Here is a 21,448-nt window from a genome sequence, read left to right as displayed (position 1 = left end):
TATGATGAGAAGTTTCGAACTTTTAGCACCATACCCCCAAAGAAGGGAGGGAAGCTGGAAGGCAAATTAATAATTAATAAATCAACATACCTACATGATGAAGTCCCTGTAAAAATTCTAAGACTACAGGGTTTGAAGAACTTCCAGTTTGTAGATGCCAGGAGAATGGTGAACCCCAACTCCAAAAGGAGAGAAGTTCCTGAACTTGAGACCCTTTCATGCCCTATGTATCTCTTCATGTGGTTGTTCAGCTGTATCCTCTATAAATCACATCCTGCGTCATGTCATTAACTGGTAAATGTGTTTCCCTGAGTTTTATGAGCTGTCCTAGCAAATTAATGCACTCAAGAGGGATCATGGCTGAGTATACAAGTGGCCAATGGATAGCCAGCCAGTCAGAAGAACTGGGAAAAACAAGGACGGTGATTGGCATCTGAAGGGGAGCAGTGTTAGACTGGGCTCTTAGCTTGTGGGACGGGATGCTAACCCTAGGTAGACAGTGTCAGAACTGAAGTCACTTGTAGGACACCCAGAGAATGCTGGAGAATTGACTGGTGTGGGACTAAACCCACATATTTAGTGTCAGAAGTGGTGTGAGTGTGACAGTGGTGTGAAAGTAAAGGAACACAGTGTATCATATAGAGAGAGCTACACTGCGGCCCGAAATACCAAATTATTATCTTACCTGCATGGTTTGGAAGGAAAAATCTTCTTGTAAGAACTTCTTGATGTGAGGAACCACACCTTTTGGTAGACTGTTAATTGCATTCAATAATTTCTTCACTTCTAATAGTAGGTTAACAGGGACAAGATCAGTAGGTGTGTCCTTTTCCTGTTTGTCCTAGACAACATTTTAAAAAATTTACACAATTATTCATGATCTTATTTACTCCAATATTAAAACCAGTTGATGTATTTTTTAAAAAGTACCTTTACATGCTGTATGTGATCACTTTGACAGACTACAGAAAATCCCCATAAGACATTCTCTCTGTTCTCAAGGAATGTACAACACAGCCATAAGTTTAAGATCAAAACTCAAGAAGCTTTAATCTAGGGAAGGCCACTATAAACGCATTTATAAATTATAAACAAAGCATAGACTCAAAGATGGGAATAATTATATCTTTTTTTATTGCAGCAGGATGGGAAACATGAATGATTTTAGGCTTACATGTGAGTGAAGCCTCAAAAAATGATTGCCGTTGAGAAATACACAGCATGCAGTGAATTGGTCCATTTAAAGGCATAAAAAATGCTAAGTTTAAAATACTAAATAGGTTATTCTACAAAATAATATGAAAACTATCTCCAATAGTGCTTTTTACATTATGTGACTAATGCTTCAGCTACTACATACAGCAATTTGAAAATGAATGCAGTTGTAATATTTTAAGTTATAAATAAATTAGCGTAAATATTTTAAGTTATAAATAAATTAGCGTAATATAATCTACACCTAATCTCAGTTCAGTCAGAAGCTGAATAAATAGTAATAATCTTGGGACTTCAGGAACTGATCCTTATAGACTTAACAAAGCTGTAATTAATCGTTAACTGATAGCTATATAGTGAAGTCTTGCTGAATTTTCTATTAACACTAATTGTGAGAACGAGTGGGCAACAGAAATGAATGTCCTGGAATGGATGGATGATGGCCTTCCTTCAAACCTTAACAAGATACCACAGTTCTTATAACTGCTGAAACTCTGGGATTATGAATATGCAGCCACTGACCTATGTATATAAAAACATTTTTACTGCAGAGGCCATGTAGAGTCACTGAGAAGACAAAAGAGTCACTGGTATGGGGTGACTCTGGCTGCCAGGTTTCTAACAGACCTGGAACTACCCAGAAACAAATAAGGTCCAATGCAGGATGACTCCTCCTCCTCCTCTCCTTTCTGGGTTTGAGTCTTAAATTGAGATTCCTTCACCACCTCCAACACCAAACAAATACATCTTGCATTTTCTGGTACACTTCATTATATTTACATCCAAAAATGTAGGAAATGTTAACAGTTTGCTAAACCTCAGTAAAGAGTATATGTGTTCACTATTATTCTTACAATTTTTTTGGTAGGTCTGAAATTTTTCAAAAAGTTAATTAAAAAAAAGTTTATAAAAAATAACCAAACAAACATTTACAAAGAATGATCATTGACAACAGTGTGTGTATTTCAAAGTAAAGATCAATTCTGCTGTCAAAAGTCACTGCAGAATCATCTAAGACTAATTACCAAGTTGGTACACAAGTAAGATCATGGTGTGAATAAAATTTTTTTCAACAGGAAACACTATAAGCTTCATGTTTGTTAAATAATCTTATTATAAACACAATTTTAATTTTTAAGTTGTCAAAATAGTTGGTACTCAATCAATTTTCGCAAAATAGATTTAGCATCTAAGCCAAATTCATCTTAAACTTCCCACCTCCTTTGCCTGTGTATTCTGAAATCTGTATCTAGAAACGGCTTTTCTGGATCCAGTCCCCCTAGTCCAAGTGTACATCCCTAAGGACATTTGCACATGTTGTCTTTTCTCTGCAACATTTTTTTAATAACCTTATGCAGGTGAATACTATAGTTATGTTATGTTTATATATTTTTCTCCTAAGTTACTAGACAACTTTTATAAACTTTATTAACAAGTGGACATCATTCTTTATATAAAACTATGTAGCGAGTAAAAATTGCATTAAAAAGAACCTATCAAACAAATATCTCTCATCAAGCTTCACTAAACATAAATACATATAACATTCACAAATGTGTCTGTATCTTTTAATCTATTACAAAGTCTATTGTCGCTGGTAACAAGCACTTTATATTAGTGTATAATTCAGTTATTCATTTAGAACTGGAGGTTCTGACAGTAAAAATAAAAACGGGAAAAAGAATTAACTTCAGAAACAAATCAATGAAATTTCTTACTAAATAAAATTCTTTGTGTATGTTTTCTTGCTATGTGTATAGTGTTTATCTTCTTTGAATTTTGCTTAAAAGGATAAATAAGAGATATCTTAAAACCGATTATTGTGATGTTTCTGGGCAAGTCAATTAACTTATCTACTAATTTTAACTTACAATGAGGATGGATGTTTATAATGATAACTTTGAGACATAAATATCAATTATGAAAAAAAGATTTAGTGATGACCACTAAGGTAGGAAAATTTTTAGCAGGTAATTAAGCTGATTAGATTTAGTATTCTATTCTCATACAACACTAGTTAACTAAATTTTCTCTTACCAGTTGATCAGTTGATTTTTCCGCCTTCTTCTTAGTTTCCTCTGTAGCCTGCTCTTCCAGAGGAAGATCCCTATTTCAAATGAAAAAGAAAGGTATATTCAGAGCCATCTCCTTACAAGGAACACAGTTAAAAATTTTTGATTAATTTTTGCCTGTATTAGTAAAGAAACTAACATATGAATTTTGGCCTGAAAGGTTCAAAGGTGTAAAACAATACGCACCAAAGCCTGGCAATAGTGTTCAGGTGCTATCTCTCTTTAGGGACTCAGATAAAGAAAAGAAATTATTCCAAGTCCCTACTGGATGGTGGCAGAGAGAACAGAAAGCTGATGTAAAAAAAACTTCATCTTTAACAAACACACAATAGATCAAAATAATGGGAAAAATTGACTTTATAGCATTGTTTCAGTGTAAAGGAAAAAAAAGGCTGAAAAGATCGACATTTTGTGTGTGCATGCGTGTGTGTGTTTATGAAAATAATTAAGGTTTGGGAAGTGTCTATCTTACATAGTTTTTTTTTTTTTTCAGCTTTTTGGCATCAAAATGATCTGGTTTTCCAAAGTGGCTTTTTTAACTGAGGTAGGAGAGTATCATATTTAGAAATTATTTAACTATTTCTGTAGAAAGGAATAATGACAAGTTTTGCTTTTGACATGTACTTGAAATGTGAAGATATGCAGTATTGTTTATTGAACTGAAAATTTATTTATAAAATTGCTTTTGCCTACATACAGAACCATGACACAAGATTTGAGAACCATAACATAGGGTCATATACAATTTATATAATCTGCATAATTCTATACACTAGCAGAGAGAAAACTGAGGTGAGTAACGTATCAATTGATTTATTCAGAATTGTACTTTGCAAATATCCTATGTCACTTCACATTTATATACTCATTTGACTGACAATCATTTATCATCTACTATGTGCTAACTGATTTTGTCAGGGGAAACTGGGACAGATAAACAGTACAGAATTGTCTACACAGTGAACACTGCAACAAAAGCTGATTTATACACACAAATAATATTTCACAACAGGAGTCAGTGTTCTTTAAAATGTCATGGTAAAAAGAAAGTGTTGTCCTGTACTTCTAAGCCCCATTCCAAAAAGGAACACAAGGAATCTGTGTTACCAAGGAATGAAAACTACTACAGCAGTCTTCTGAAGCCCGTTAAGGTCTGAGAGAGTACAAAATGTTCTCGAAAGGTATATTCTACTTGTTGACTCCATTTTAGGGTCATTTACTGCTTAACCCAGTAGTTCTCAGTCCCAGACTTTAATGCATGTTAAAATTATCTGTGAAGCTTTGGAAACATCCAGATGTCCAAACCCTACTTCAGAATTCTTAAACCAAAGTGTGGAACATGAGCTTCGATATGCTCCATAGGTTCCATAACAAATTTTCATGTGAAAACTTGACTAATCTGCACTTTCTCCACAACATTAAAAGTGCTCTAATAAAAGTTGCTAATGAAATTCTATTTGCTCCTCCAGTAGCTTTGTCTTGGGTCCTCATTTTACTGACCCTTTCTGCATTATTTATATATGGCGTACATCACATATGCCAACCCTCCCTGAACACCTCTACATCCTTTGCTGCTATTGTTTCTCCTCCTAGCCCCTCAGCTGTCCACTTCTCAATTTGTACCACTGGCTATCCCTCTTCCTTTCATTTATCTTATTCATTTATTATTTTAATAATATTTACATAGAACTGCATACGTTAACACTATCAAACCATGCTCCCCATGTATTAGATCAGGACGGTACCCCAGTGGTCACTTATGGCACCTACTTTATTCTACTGATGGGTAAATCAATGCCAAGAGAAGTCATACACTAGAAAGAAGCAAAGATAAAACAAAGTGCAAGACTAGTATTTTGTGTTTTTTTGCTATTCTGCTACTTCTACCATTTGTGTACTTTATTCTGCTGCTGGGAAAAGCTGAGATTTTGCTATAATAAACCTGAAATATACATATATAGCACATAGTAATGCTGCACTCATCTCACGCCCTAGTGAAGTAATGCTCAAAATCCTCCAAGCCAGGCTTCAGCAATACGTGAACCGTGAACTTCCAGATGTGCAAGCTGGTTTTAGAAAAGGCAGACGAACCAGAGATCTAATTGCCAATATCTGCTGGATCATCAAAAAAGCACGAGAGTTCCAGAAAAACATCTACTTCTGCTTTTTTGAATATGCCAAAGCCTTTGACTGTGTGGATCACAATAAACTGTGGAAAATTCTGAAAGAGATGGGAATACCAGACCACCTGACCTGCCTTTTGAGAAACCTGTATTCAGGTCAGGAAGCAACAGTTAGAACTGGACATGGAACAACAGACTGGTTCCAAATAGGAAAAGAAGTACGTCAAGGCTGTATATTGTCACTCTGCTTATTTAACTTATATGCAGAGCACATCATGAGAAACGCTGGGCTGGAGGAAGTACAAGCTGGAATCAAGATTGCTGGGAGAAATATCAATAACCTCAGATATGCAGATGACACCACCCTTATGGCAGAAAGTGAAGAAGAACTAAAAAGCCTCTTGTGAAAGTGAAAGAGGAGAGTGAAAAAGTTGGCTTAAAGCTCAACATTCAGAAAACTAGGATCATGGCATCTGGTCCCATCACTTCATGGCAAATAGATGGGGAAACAGTGGCTGACTTTTTATTTTTCTGGGGTCCAAAATCATTGCAGATGGTGATTGCAGCCATAAAATTAAAAGACGCTTGCTCCTTGGAAGGAAAGTTATGACCAACCTAGACAGCATATTAAAGAGCAGAGACATTACTCTGCCAACAAAGGTCCGTCTAGTCATACGTTTTTCCAGTAGTCACGTATGGATGTGAGAGCTGGACGATAAAGAAAGCTGAGTGCTGAAGAATTGACACTTTTGAGCTGTGGTGTTGGAGGAGACTCTTGAGAGTCCCTTGGACTGCAAGGAGATCCAACTAGTCCATCCTAAAGGAGATCAGTCCTGGGTGTTCATTGGAGGGACTGATGTTGAAGCTGAAACTCCAATACTTTGGCCACCTGATGCGAACAGCTGACTCATTTGAAAAGGCCCTGATGCTGTGAAAGATTGAGAGCAGGAGAAGAAGGGGACGACGGAGGATAAGATGGCTGGATGGCATCACCGACACAATGGACATGGGTTTGGGTGGACTCCGGAAGTTGATGATGGACAGGGAGGCCTGGCATGCTGCGGTTCATGGGGTGGCAAAGAGTCGGACAGGACTGAGCAACTGAACTGACTGAACTGAATGTTCCATATTTAGCCCTCTTTCTTCTTAATACATTTTCTATTTAAATCAATCTCATTTATGCCCATGAATTAATACTCTCAAATAGGAATCAGGTTCTTCTTATTGACTATTTTTACCTTCAAGTCTCCAGCTCAACATCTGATATAAAGTAGGCACTCAAATATTTATTGAATGTATGAATATACAAACAAATAAATAAGTAAGCAAACTTCCATGAATTCAAATAGTAACACATTCCAATGATTCACAAATCTGTATCTGCAACCTTAATTTTTCTTTGATGTTACAGCTACATATTTCCATCCACCTATTTGACAATCTCCATAAGACTATCTTAGCGACACCTCAATCTGCTCATATCTAAAGTTGAACTCATTATCTGTCCTCTCTTACTTTCTCAACAGACATTAAAACTGTTCTCCTTTTGTGATCTCCACGTTACTTAACAGTACATATTTCCTTGTGATCATTAGAAACCTTCAAACTAGCTCTACTTCTCCTCTGCCCCTTTTCTCGTAACTCTGCACAAAATAAAGCTAACTCCTTATCAGGAGTCAAACTCCTCCCCAAGAATTTACCTTAAATACTTGCTGTTTTTAATACAATTTTTGTTTTTAATACAATTAAATACTTGTATTTAATACTTAAATACAAGAAAGTAATAAATACTTTCTTGCTGTTTCCTCAGCTAAACAACCTCCCATGTGTCCTGCTTCTACATTCATCAAAAGCCGTCTTTATCCTTTAAAACTCAGTTCACATGTCACCTTCTAAAAACCCACTGAACCCCACAGTCAATAATCAGTGTTTCATCCTATATACAGCCACAGCCTTTCTACTGTAATACTTACGCATGCATTTTGCCTAAAGATAAGACAACTTTTTAGATATCTTCTGACTATATTATAATTCTAAGCTGTTGTTCAATCGCTAAGTCACGTCTCACTCTTTGCAACCCCGTGGACTGTAGCACACTAGGCTCCTCTGTCCTCCACTATCTCCCGGAGATTGCTCAAATTCATGTCCATTGAGTTGGTGATGCTATCTAAGTACACATATTTTATTTTACTCTTATTCCCTAAGTGTCAAGGAGGTAATTAAATATTTGCAAAAACAACACATTGTTTATTATATGAGATAGGGCAATGTGGGAAGGAGATCTCCAATACTAACCAGCTCTTTACTATTACATGGGAAAGGTCTAAGCAGAATGAACTTTCCCTAATTGGAGGGGAGAGACTGACATTTAGCCTAGGCCCAGTTGAACCTCTCAGTAGCCTTCTGTGTTATACTTAGGCTACTTTATATAAAATGGAAATAATAACAGCATCCCCTCATAGAGTTGTTATGAGGTTTACATGGGTTAAGGCTTGGAAAAGCATTCAAAACAATGCGTGGCAGAAAGTAAGTCTATTTGGTGTTTCTTGCTCAGTCGTGTCCAACTCTTTGCAACCCCATGGACTATATCCAGCAAGACTTCTCTGTTCATGGAATTCTCCAGGCGAGAATACCGGAGTGGGTATCCATTCCCTTCTCCAGGGGATCTTCCTGACCCAGGGATCAAACCCAGGTCTCCCACATTGCAGGCAGATTCTTTACCATCTGAGCCACCAGGGAAGCCCCAAGTCTATTTAAGTGCATGTTAAATGATAAAAAAAAAAAAAATTACTTTGTTGTGAATGTCCCCAGTGTGGCAAGCTATGGCACATCAACTCTTAGCTACTGAGTCAGGGTCTAAGTCCTTAGAGAAATTTTCTAAAATTAGATTTTACCCAGTTTACATCCTCTACTAAAAAACTGTTGTCTTGAAATATAAGGGTATCTCATTCACACTAACGTCTCAAAATTTTGTGAGAAAGGCAAATGTGCCTTCAGAATATAACACCTACAGTCAGTTTTTGTCAGCCCATCCCTTACCTCACAAAAAATTCTTCTGGTAGAGAATCCATGCTGCATAATATTCTTATGCAAGTCTTATTCCAAGGCTTGAAGACTGACTTTTACAGCTGCTGTTTAAAGCTGTAAGGAAAGTAATGTTTTAGTAGGAGGGTAAGAGGATTTCATTCTTTTTTCCCCACTATTTAAATAGTATATAATCATTAAAGAAAATTTTGAAACTGCTATAAAAGAAAGTGAAATCACATAGTTTCATCATCTAAACATAAATAATATAAATCATTGCCTATGTTTTAATATACTTTGTTCCAAGCATGGGTATATTTTACCAATTTGCAATCATATTGAATATGGAATACACCACAGTAGCTTCTTCACCACTGAATTATATCAAAAGCACCTTTCATGTTATTTTATACTCCTATTAAACATTCTCAATGGCTACATAACAATTGATTGCGGTTTCCTTAGCCATTTCCTGATAGTGGAACATTTAGTGTTTCCCATTTTTTCAATATAAATAATTAGTATTGTGATAAACTCCATTGCCTGTAATGCCTTTTCTATGTTTAGGATTAATTCCTTATGACAAATCCTCAGAAACAGATTTCCTAGGTCAAAGACACAAATATTTTAAGCTTCTAGGTGCTTATTGCTAAATGGCTTCCCAAATGGTTATAAGAAGTTCCTCTTTAACTCAAACTTTTTCTTTCTTTAATTGAAGGATAACTGCTTTACAGAATCGTGTTGGCTTCTGCCAAGCCTCAACATTTCTCTTAGTCTAAAAATAACATTTTGGAGAAGGAAATGGCAACCCACTCCAGAATTCTTGCCTGAAAAATCCCATGGATGGAGGAGCCTGGAAAGCTACAGTCCATGGGGTCACAGAGTCAGACACGCCTCATAGAAAGACAGAAAAAATAACATTTAGCTACTTTTCTTCAAAATTGCATGAATCTCCATTAATAGGAGACAAGAGATGTGAAGAACTCTTGCATATTCTCTGATTTAAATATCAATGAATGTTGTGGATGTTTCCTGAAGGAAAAAAAAAATACTGCAGCAAAATAAATGAAAATAAAAGGGGAACAAAGTGTCATTAGCATATCTACATCTATTTATATTGCTCTCTAATTTAACTATTCCAAAGCCAATTCTTCCAAAATCAGTCCCATTTGATTTCTTTTACTGAGGGTTCAGGTCTCCAAATTCTACTGCCTTCTGTTACATTGACTTCCCTTTCTGGTCCCACTGTACACAAGCTGAGAAAGTATTACGGTAAAAGTATATAAAACTATTGCATGGTTCAGTTCAGTTCAGTCGCTCAGTCATGTCCAACTCTTTGCGACCCCATGGACTGCAGCACGCCAGGCCTCCCTGTCCATCACCAACTCCCAGAGTTTACTCAAACTCATGTCCATTGAGCTGGTGATGCCATACAACCATCTCATCCTCTGTCGTCCCCTTCTCCTCTCACCTTCAATCTTTCCCAGCATCAGGGTCTTTTCCAATGAGTCAGCTCTTTGCATCAGAGCATGGTGCTCTGGGACAAAGAAAGAAATGATTCTATCTATATTCTGTACTTGACTTCGCTTCCCTGTTGGCCCACATGGTAAAGAGTCTGTCTGTAATGCAAGAGACTCAGGTTCGATCCCTGCATGGGGAAGCTCCCTGGAGAAGGGAACAGCAACCCACTCCAGTGTTCTTGCCTGGAGAATCCCATGGACAGAGGAGCCTGGCAGGCTACAGTACAAGGGGCTGCAAAGAGTCGGACATGACTGAAAGAATAACACATACCAGCTCTCACTTACACAAAAAGGCTTGAGAAACAAGGATAATCCTCTAACAATTCAATGCTAGATGATATTTCTTAATCAAACTACAAATGTAAAGATTTACACAGACTTCCACTAAACTCCCTCATTTAAAGTGGAACTTTCTAACACCCGTTTCCTGTCCATACCTAATAAAACACTTCTTGCTGTCAGTATTTACATAACTCGCCTATACAATCTAGTTCTCCTAGGTATATCATTCTATTTTTTACTTTTAGTCTTATTTCAAAAACTCAGTATACAAAGTCACATGACTATTAGAATTTGCATTCTCTATTCAAATACAAAGATATAAACTAAAGCCAATAATGAAGCAGAGAACGGTTGGATAAAACTCACTATTCTTTCACACAAACTCAGATCTGCTTTATCTCTTAATAAAGCTGTACAGAAAAGGACATGGCTTTGAAAACTGTAGGACTTTGATCAAACTGTTTTTATGGTTTCTTTAACCTCCCTGTTATTTTAATAAAAAAATAACTGACATTATTTCATAGCCAGAGCACACAAAGTATGCCTTTCCCAGACAAAATAATCCTCTCATTTTCAGAATATAAAAGCTCAGGCCTGGATATTCCCCTTTCTGATAAGTTCTCCTTCAGTTAGTAGCTGTTTGCATAGATCACAGTGAGGCTGAAAAGGAGGAAAATCCTCTGGCAATAAGGCAGAGAGAATGGAAGGCCTCTGCTAAGCTATTCACTGTTCAGTTTGAAAAAGAAAAGGGCATAAAATTAATCAATAAATTAGAATGTATTTGGATCCTAAATTAAGAGTTTAAAAAGGCTAATAATGGCTTGCTTTTTCAGCCTGCTTTAAAATACAACCTGATATCAATCTCTGTGGTGAAAGGTTGTCCAGGAGAGAGATCATTCAGTTCAGTTCAATTGCTCAGTCGTGTCCACCTCTTTGCGACCCCATGGACTGCAGCACGCCAGGCTTCCCTGTCCCTTCACCAACTTCTAGAGCCTACTCAAACTCAAGTCCACCACATCGGTGATGCCATCCAACCATCTCATCCTCTGTCGTCCCCTTTTAATCATTCATTTAAACATTTACCTTGTCGCACTGTCACCTCCTTAAACCGTATATATTTACATTGTCTTTATACACACTTAAATGCTCATCTTAATTCTGTCACCTACCAAGTCAGAGGTTCCACCTGGCCAACAAGTTTACATTTCAATGTATGGGTGGATGTCCTATGGTCCCATGAATTTGCTAGCCTTGTCAGTTTTGGCACTTAGAGATAACACATGGCCAGGTGGGGAAAGTGCATAATAACAGTGTAAAAAAAGCAGTAAAAATAAAGTTCATTTTTCTTAATGCTACTAGCTTGAAAAAAAAATATTGCGCTGGGTAAATCTTGGTTATGAGAAGTTGTCCTATGCATTTTTAGGATGTTCAGAAACATGCCTAACTAGCCAGTATATGACAGTAGCAACTCTCTCTCACCTCTCAGCCCCACTGCGGCAATCAAAAACGTCACCAAACACTGCCAGGTGTCCTTCAGGGGACAAAATTGCCCACAGCTCAGAACTATCTAATTAAATGAATTAAAATGAAAAGGCTAACTAAATGAACATAGATTGTTCTCAGCAATTAAAAAAAATTCCTGTGATTAGGTATCATGTATGTGTGTGTGTGTGCTCAGCCACGTCTGACTCTTTATCACCCCATGGAATGTAGCCTGCCAGGCTCTTCTGTCCATGGAATTTTCCAGGCAAGAATACTGGAGAGGGTTGCTATTTCCTACTCCAGGGGATCTTCTTGACTCAGGTATCATGTATAAACACAACAAATCATTTCTCCACAAAAAGGAGAAATGATAAAGTATCTCATTTAGTTTCCATCAGTGTGAAAAGTAAGTTGAGAGGTTGCACAGGATTCGTAGCTAAGAGCACAAGAGACATTACAGCCAGTTTACAGGAGTGTACAAGTCAGCTTCAACGCGTATTAACCATGAAACCTTGAGTGGAATGAACATCTCTGTACTTTAGTTTCCTTATCTGAAAAATAGGGGAAAAGTTGATCCATGATCCACAGGGTGGTTGCAAAGAGCAAATGTTTTAAAACATGTAACTGAACATAGTAAGGGCTTCCCATGTGGCTCAGGTGGTAAAGAATTTTCCTGCAATGTGGGAGACCTGGGTTCGATCCCTGGGTTGGAAAGATCCCCTAGAGAAGGAAAAGGCTACCCACTCCAGTATTCTGGTCTAGAGAATTCCATGAACTAAGTCCATGGGATTATATTTGTTACTGTTGGGGTCCTTTAATGGACCGGAACCTTGTGGTATGGAGTCGACGATAAGAAAGTGAAAGAGAGAAAGAGGCTGCTATCCCTTGCTTTACGCAGAGGACCAATAAAGTCCTTGACACAGGACTTGCATCATTCACGAAGGCACCAGGCGCCCTCTCGAGGGGGTCTTAGAAGCCCAGGCAGAAAAGTGAGCACGACGGGTCTCCACGCTCCAGAGAGTCAGGCAGAAAAAGAGAGAGAGAGAGAGACAAAAAAGACCCAGGGACCTAAGCTCTGATGGAGCAAAGGTGCTTTAATGATTTTTCTATGAGTATATATAGGCTGCAGTACAAGAAACTTCTTTTGGGAATGATAGAGATCAGAAAACCAAATGTACAGCAACCGTTACCAAGGGAACAAGGGGTAATGTTAGTCACAAGGTCAGGAGACAATCCATATCTCAAGAAAGGGGAAGGAGATTAAGCTGTTTTGTCCTAAGGAGAATGTTTACTAAAGGAGACTCATGCTTCCCTCACACAATGACCTCAGTCCCTGGGAGCAGCGTGCTATTCCGCTTGAAGAGGGACAAAGGACTCATGAGAGACAGCATGTAGGAATCCTCCCGTCAAACATTCCCTGATAGTTACTATCAACATCTTTGTTTAATTTCATTTAAATTTATGGCAAAATCAGTTCACTTTCCTTCCAATTCTCTATCTTGGAGAAAAGCTATTATATGAAAAGGAATAGTAATAATGAGACTTAAAAAAAATGGGTCAAAAACATCTTTCAACTATATCCTACATGATAACAATTGGCAGTTTAATCTGCATATCTTTGGCACCTTGCAGTTTCATATCAACACATATGAATCTGCCATATTCTTTAAACTGCATGATATGCTATTGTATAAATGAAACTATTTACCAGACCACTACTGATAAATACTTCAACTGTATCCAGTTTGTGTTTGTATGTGGGGTTTTTTTAATATATTTTATAAACAATGCTGCAATAAACAATCCTGATCATGCAACTTGGTCAAATTTTGAAAGCCACTTTACAAAGCTGGATTTCTATTTCAGCACTGAATTAAATGTACTTCAGGTCTGTTACTAAAGCAAATTCTGGCAATGCTAGTTATCACTTCTGCTAGACTTTGCCAAAAGAATTCTAAAACACTCCTCTAAGTGGAGATGTGAGATGTTCTGGCCACATATAGTACAGTAACCACCCCAAGGCTGAAAAAAACTATGAAGAGGACACCTTCTAGGAATAACTCAAGACATTTTTATGGGAGTTTCTTCCAACCAAAATTTTAACTATTATTAATCTATGTCTGCTAGTCAAATAGAAACAGTCATTTTTGGTGGCTTTGAAAGGAGTAAAGCAGGAGTTTTGTGGCTTCAGCACTCTCACATGTGAGACAGTAAACAAGAAGGGCTAGGCCATCAGTTTAAACTCAAAGAATAACCAATTATACAATTAATTTGTCACTAACTGTCTGAAGAATGGGAAAATATACTGATTATTTGATTTTCTAATTTTCCATTTATTTTTTCCATTTTGTATTTATTTAGGTTCTTGGCAAAGACTCAAATGAACATCTGCAAGACATAAAGAATCTATTTACAATGCTGGAGACCTGGGTTCAATCCCTGGGTTTGGAAGGTCCCCTAGAGAAGGGAAAGGCTACCCACTCCAGTATTCTGGCCTGGAGAATTCCATGGACAGAGGAGCCTGGGGGGCTACAGTCCATGGGATCACAAAGATACAACAGTGACTTTCACTTTGGCAAGGCCTCAAAATGAACATACCTACACAAGGGAAGCCAAAATATCATTTTCCCCCATGGAAAAAATACATAGTTTGCTTAAGTAAACTCCAAGACTGAGTGACGATGGTTGGAAAACCTCTACAAAAGTTATCAGAAACCAAAGATATTATCTGTCCCAGAAGATCAGGGTACTACTCAGCTCTAGCTATTTAGCAAAGATCATTTTTGCCACTATCTGGCAGATCATACCAGGACACAAGAAAATAGCAATGCATACCCAATGCCCCATCCTTACAAATCTGCCAATATAGGGAACATCCTTGCCAAAATTGGCATCTTGTCTGAAGCAGGTATTTAATTCTCTTCAGATCTATTCAGTCATTTATTCCTGAACTTACACAAGCAAATTTGCAGAATATATATATATATATTAGTTATAAATATTTGGAATGTATCTACTATAAATATGCACAGGTTAGAATTCACCTGAAAAAAGTCCAAATATTAAACAATCCATCAGTTGCAGGTTACTTACAGGTAGCACTGCGAAAACCATGCTATTCAAAAATGCAGCTAGGACTGTTGGAAGGACCATTTGTTAAGCAAACTCTCCAAAAGTGGGATATTTTCAGTCATTTAAAAATATTACGTTGTCATTACAGTTGTTAGACAATAATGAAAAAAAAGGATATGACAGAATGTTAAAACATGACCCATATCGAGATGACGATCAAGCAGGGAATGGAGGATACAATACATACTTGACTCTCCCACCAATGACCCTACCCAAATCCAACTTTATCCTCCGTCAAGGTTAAAGATTTTGGAGAAATCTCCAATTTTTTGGATCACATACTTCTAATTCAGAAGCAAATCTGAAAATACAATGAAAATATATGGCTAGCAATTCATTTATGCTATTAATGCTATTGTAAGCACTACTATAAAATAAAAAGAGTAAGACTAAAATAAGTAAAAACAGAAGTTCTAATATTTGTTCCCACACTGTAATAGTCAGTTTCACGTATCTAAGGTGTGCATACTCTACTTTGGATTCCCCTGTTTCAGAAAATGATTTCACATTTTAACTCGGGAAACAAATATATACCCCTTTCATGATCTTGATAATTTCTATTTCCTAAAAGACTAGAAAATTTTAAGTAAGATATGCAGAAGACACTGCTCTGCACAGAGGCTTTCAACAAATACTAGTTATAATTTAAAATAATTACTGTAACTTAAAAGTGTGCCATTTCATGTTTACTTATCTATAAAATTAGATTCAGAAAAAAATGGATAGCACTTTAAAAAAAATCAAAAGTTTTAGGGATATGAAATTAGATGTGAAAATGCGGGACAAAACATTTACCCAAATTATCCATTCCTTGTATTCTTAGAGTTGAAGTCTGTGAAATGTACATTAAATAAAATCAGGAACTGTTTGAAAAGTGAGAAAGTTAATTTTATGGTTTGGTAAGTCATTTACAGATTAGCTTAATCATATATGGTTGGGAAAGAAACCAGGAAGAAAGATAATTCTAAGTGGAGAATAATTTTGGTTTCTTTAGGTTTCCTGGCTTTGTGATGGAAGGTAAACTGTTCTGAAAAATGAGAGTTGACATTAACTGTACATACTGTTTTCTGGCTCTGTATAAAGGCTAAAATCAATTTAATATCAGTACATATTTGAATTGTTTTAATCGTACTGGGTACATAGTATCCAAATGACCTCATGTCTAGACCTCTTCCAATTTTCTACCATTGATGTCTTCGTCTTGTATCTTTGGAACCTGGGCCAATAGGATTTTTGTTCTACCTGCTGTTTACGCCTACTGAAAAATCTCTCAGTTTTAGACTTGGCCTCATGCTCTCACTATCATGGAAGTCCCACAGAGTCACATTTTGTTTTTTTCTTTTTCTAAATCCCTGGCTACATCCCCAGTGCCTAGTACCTGGCATACTTCAAGCATTCAATACTGATATAAAGAATAAAGTCACCGATCCTTCCTCATACTTCAGGTCCTCTGAAGGCAGAAATGAAGAGTGAAACTGTATATAGATACAGACTTCCTTCTCTGTTGACCCAGAGTCCACCCTCACAAGCTGAAAGCAGCCCAGATACCACAGGTGACAGCAATCCCTGCAGACGACCACGGGGTCACACAGGCCCCGGTCCTGCAGCAACAACTTCTCGTGTTTCTGCTGGCTTCTCCCCATCTCTCCAACCTCTAAGTACTTCAGTACTTCTGGGTCCAGTCTTTTCTATCCTACTCGCCCTATGTCCTTTAGTCTTGAGGCTTTACATTTTTAGCTCTGGCCTTGACCGCTCCCTTGACTCCAAATACTATACTGAACAACCCATGCAGCAGCTTCCAGATGTCTAGTAGATACCTCACCATAACTGAGCTTGAGTTCTGGATATCTCCCCTACCCCAGAAAATAGCTGAAGTACCCACTCAGCCAAGTCAGGCCTTGATCAGACTAACAGCAGTCAACCCACAGACCAAGAAAGAAATTTTCATGGTTTCAAACACTGAGTTTTGAGGTGATTTGGTATGCAGCAAATACTGATCAATACTTCACCCTAATTAAAACTGCAATTCTCCATCCTGACTCTTATATTTCCTATATCCCTTCTCTTTCTTTTCCTATATAGCACTTATTACTAACACTCATACATTTTACTTATATGTCTTTTTTTCTTTGCTGTATCTCCCATTAAAATAAAAGCTCTACTTGGACAGACATTTTTGTTTATTTGATTCACTGCTCTATCCCCAGAACCTAGAAATGTACCTGCTACTCAGGCACTCATTAAATATATGGAGATTAAATGAATTAACAATTAGCTCTGTATTCACACCTCCGATATAATTCCTCTATTACAACATTGAGTACTCTGCACTTTTGTCAAAAAATATAGTTCATATCTCTGTTCAATATGATTCATCTAATATGACTTAAACCCTGGTCACGACATTAAAAATTTCCATTTTACTATTTAGCTTTTAAGATATGCTCTTTAAGTTTTTCCAGAAGATATAAAGGAGTTTCACAGCCCTTGAGTTGCAAGCTCCTAGGCAAGTTTTAACTCCCTTAAATGTGTTTCCTGACCTATAAATTAGGAAAAGTATCTACATCAAATACAAAGAACAGATGGCAATACAAACTTATGGAGAGATTTCGTGCCGATCCCTGATAGAGGAACTGGATCCTTGCTATTCTGCCTTAAAAAATACCCTGTGTTTCTACAGCTTTCTGTCTCTTGAAAAGCGCTCTGAATGTGTCTATTCCCCAAAAGACTCTAGGCTCTTTGCAAAACAACTAGCATTCAGTAAATATCTGATAAATGAGTGAATATTGGCATTTTAAAAATATTTATCTCATTAAAATAAACATTTTTTAAGTACAATGCAGACACACACTTTAGCTAATAACTTTAAATTTTTCTGGAGTGAATAATCTTTAATAAATACAGTATTAGAAATACACTAAACCTTCAACTTTACAAAATTATAAAAAGAACAAATAAAAGAAAAACACATGTATGTGGATGGAATTTTTAAAGAGAAAAGTAAAATTACTGATTCTGAAGGGAAAAAAAGCAAGATTAATAAAATCAAAGTTTGTTCTTGAAAAACTGAATAGACAACTCCCAGAAAGCCTAACTAAGAAAACAGATAATTTATAATGAAAATGGAAATTTAAATCTACAAAGAAGAGATTAAGAGAATTATTGAATACTGATGCATCAATAAATTTTCAAATTTAGAGAAATAGTCGGTATGCTAAAAATTTTTATTTCCATAGTTCACTCAAGAAAAGGTAGAAAAAATGATCAGATCAATAACCATATTATAAATTCAAATGTCTTCTAAAAATCTACCACTAAACGAGCTATCACACTTGATTTTATAGGTTAGTTGTATACAATCTACAAGAATCAGATGATTCCTATGTGAGTCTCATTAATCTATAGCAAAGAAAAAAAGATGGAAATTTTCCAATTCATTTTTCGAAAGTAACAAACAACCCAAATTCCAAAAGAAAGAATAAGGAAAAAGCTATTTTAAATTCTCCCAAACATAAATATAAAACCCTGAATAAAATATCTGCAGCGCAGCAAATACAATGTTTGCTACTACTACTTGTGTGACCTTGGGCAAATTATTTCACCTCTCTCAAATTTTTCCATCTGTTCATAAGAGAGATCATAACAGTACGTAAAGCATGATATTATAAAGACCAAATAGCTAAGTTCTTAGGACAGTGCTTGGCACATGATAAATGCTCAATATGTGTTAGCTGTTACAATCAACCGCGCTACCATTTTAAAGGGAAAAATAAGATATAAATATTTGATAACTTTTTAGCAGACATTCTGACAAATCTTTAAATAAAACTGGTACTGCCTAAACATTTTAAAGAATACTTATCTCTTAGCAGCTGTTGCCCAAATTATACAAAGCATTAAAATACTGGTCATTCTCATTCAATGAAGTAACGATGTTCAGTATCATTATGATTATTCCATATTTTAGAAATTACACTAATGAAATAAAGTAAGACAAAAAATATTGGAAGGGATTAAATTATTATTTTCAGGTGATACGTAGCTAGAAAATTTAAGAGAGGAAGCAAAATTGAATCAATAAAGAAATTTCAGTCAGTAAACTGAATAAAAGATCTACCACAAATCAGTTTCTCTTTTAACAGTAGCAAAAACAAACTAAAAATTTTTAGGGGAAAAAGAGAACCCACTCACAGTAACAAAAATTATATAATATCCAGGAATAAATTTAATGAGAATGGTACAAGACTATATGAGCTACACAATATTTCACTGAACATAAAATACGTGAATACTTAACATTGACTACCTCAGCAGTTTCTAAATCTCCTCTATCAGCCAGACTAGAAACTTGGAATCCCTTCTAGTTTCATTCCTCTCATTCTTCCACTTGAAATCATTCAGAGTCCTACCTATTTCACCTCATATACATTTCTTAAATTTGTCAGCTTTTTGCTAACTCCAATTATCTCAGCCATCTTTTGGAAAGACTCCAGTAAAACAAATATTCTCCCTACTTCTGGGCTTATCTTCCTCAGAGTGTCGGAGTAATCAATCTAAGACACAAACCTAACTATCAGGACCCAATTTGAAACCAGAGATCACCAGTGAATTCAAGACACAGAGTCCCAGCTCAAAGGCTAGTACAGCCTTCAGTCATCTGGACCCAGCTCCATTTCCTCCTCCTTTTCCCCTTTTTGGGTCTTAAAAATATAGCTGTTTCTCATATTGGGATACGCAAGTATCTCTGACAAAAGATGTCAGACCTTTTCACAGCTCAATTTTTGGTGAAGATTTTCTTAGAAAGATGTTATTTCACGTTAAATATGGAGATGCAAAATGTGTGCGACTGCTCAAGGTAAAATGCAATATTTCAAAGAAGGATAGCACTTTGAGCAAACAGCTTTGACCCTTTCCCTCCGACCTAAATGGGGACAATCGTGAGGCACTTATCATTATGAATGAAAAGTCTAATGCTGTCAAACTGTTATCACTGTATTGCCAAGGACCTAAGATGTAACTGACACTTGCTGAGAACATAACTATGCCAGACAACTGTTCTTCATTGGTTAGCTAATTTTATAACCCGACATGACTTCATCTCTACTACTCTCATCCTGGCTTTCTACTCCAGCCATAGCAAAGTCCTTGCTGTTCCTTATATTATCAGGCTCCATTTCAAAGCTTTTCCCCTTGCTATTCTATCTAGAAATGTTTCCCCTTAGAGAGCACAGGTCTTTTTCAACTCTTCAAGTATTTTTCAAATGTTGCTTTCTCTATCCTGACCTCCCATTTCCCCTTTTTTTAAACCATTACTCTAGAGGAGTAATTCTCTTTTTCTCCATCTCACTTTCCTTACTGTGCTTATTATTTACTGTTTTTCTTTCCCCTATCAGAATGTAATGGTAGGATTTTTGTTTCATGACAATAGGATTTTTACTTTATTTACCGAATCTAGTGCTTAGACCAATGCCTAGCACACTGCAGGCTCCAGCTATTTATTGAATGAGCAATCTTATGAAATAGCCGCTACTGTTACTCAGATTTTACTTCAAGATGAGATCCAAACAGTGAGAATGTGTCTACGGTCACACAGTAAAAGGTAGACCTAGGATTTGTAAGCAAACAGCCTGGCTCCACTCTTTACCATAATCGCATGATGCCTCTAATTGGTGAGTTCTGTATGTACTATTATCCAGTACATTTCATTTAATTCCTTCCCAGCAGGGTCCCTAACTAGCAGGATTAGCCCATTTTATACACTCGGTAATTGCTTACAGAATGAATAAATGCATAAACACATTAATTACCCAATGATTTATGCCTCAATTATTTTTTTACCTTTCAGAATTAAATTGCTTTTTAATATAAAAATAATTCCTGTCTTTAAAAATGTAGTGACGCAAAACAGGCTTTCTTTGAATTGACAAAACATTTCTGACAAATGGTTTAATTAAAAGGATGTGTACCCAGTTCTTAAAATTTTCTCCAAACTGGCTTTCAAAGCTTCATTCAACAACAGCATACATTAAGCAAAAAAAGCTCCAGAACCAGTCTGACTCATTTCATGATATTCACATACATAATACTACTTCTGAACAAAACCCGCAAACAGTGCCGTTTCCTTAGACACCAAGATTTATAAAGCAATCAATCACGCCAGATGAAAGCAGACACCTTCACTCACAAAACTGACGCTATTAAGAACAGCCTTCGGAGCAACAGCTGGCATAGGAGTCACCTGGGCCAGCTTTCTCAAATAAATTGACAGCGGCTATCATAAGCGCATGACTAACTTGCCACCGAATCCGAACGGCCATAGGTTTACTCTGAGAAACAAACATTCCTCAGCAGAAGCGGTGGACAAATAAACGATTTTTAAAAGAGGCCTCTCCCGGGCCGCCTCAAAATCTAGAACCCAAGATTCTCCTCCTCAGAGCTCCTCACCGTGTCTAGACTAGGGTAAAGCGACCATTTCTCAAGTAGAGGATGACGCACAAAGAAAAAACTGGCCACCCACGGTGAAGGCCAAGGAAGCAAACGCAAACGGCGCCCACTGACGAACACAAAGCCCCTGCTACCCAACCGCCCCCTTTGCCAG

General features: G+C 36.8%; 1 protein-coding gene across 9 annotated transcripts in view; it reads right to left on the bottom strand.

The window, feature by feature from the left end:
• DZIP3 (DAZ interacting zinc finger protein 3) overlaps positions 1-21,446 on the bottom strand; it is a 110,176-nt gene extending 88,730 nt beyond the window's left edge. For 2 of the 9 annotated variants that reach the window (XM_043448604.1, XM_043448608.1), the window contains exons 1-4: positions 21,295-21,444; positions 8,450-8,551; positions 3,253-3,322; positions 686-841 (exon numbers count right to left, since the gene is read on the bottom strand). In XM_043448604.1, coding sequence (XP_043304539.1) covers positions 686-841; positions 3,253-3,322; positions 8,450-8,481 — 258 coding nt within the window. In that variant the 5' untranslated portion in view covers positions 8,482-8,551; positions 21,295-21,444. Of the gene's footprint in view, positions 1-685; positions 842-3,252; positions 3,323-8,449; positions 8,552-9,261; positions 9,281-9,905; positions 11,042-11,087; positions 12,406-21,294 lie in introns of those variants that run through there. The other 7 variants (XM_043448610.1, XM_043448612.1, XM_043448611.1 and 4 more) reach the window with 6 other exon arrangements.
• Positions 21,447-21,448: the final 2 nt, after the last annotated feature.

The sequence above is a fragment of the Cervus canadensis genome, chromosome 27 (assembly GCF_019320065.1).
Source record: "Cervus canadensis isolate Bull #8, Minnesota chromosome 27, ASM1932006v1, whole genome shotgun sequence".
Classification (NCBI taxonomy): Eukaryota; Metazoa; Chordata; class Mammalia; order Artiodactyla; family Cervidae; genus Cervus; species Cervus canadensis.
Note: the sequence above shows the minus strand (reverse complement) of the source record. Positions and strands in the feature narration are given on the sequence as shown.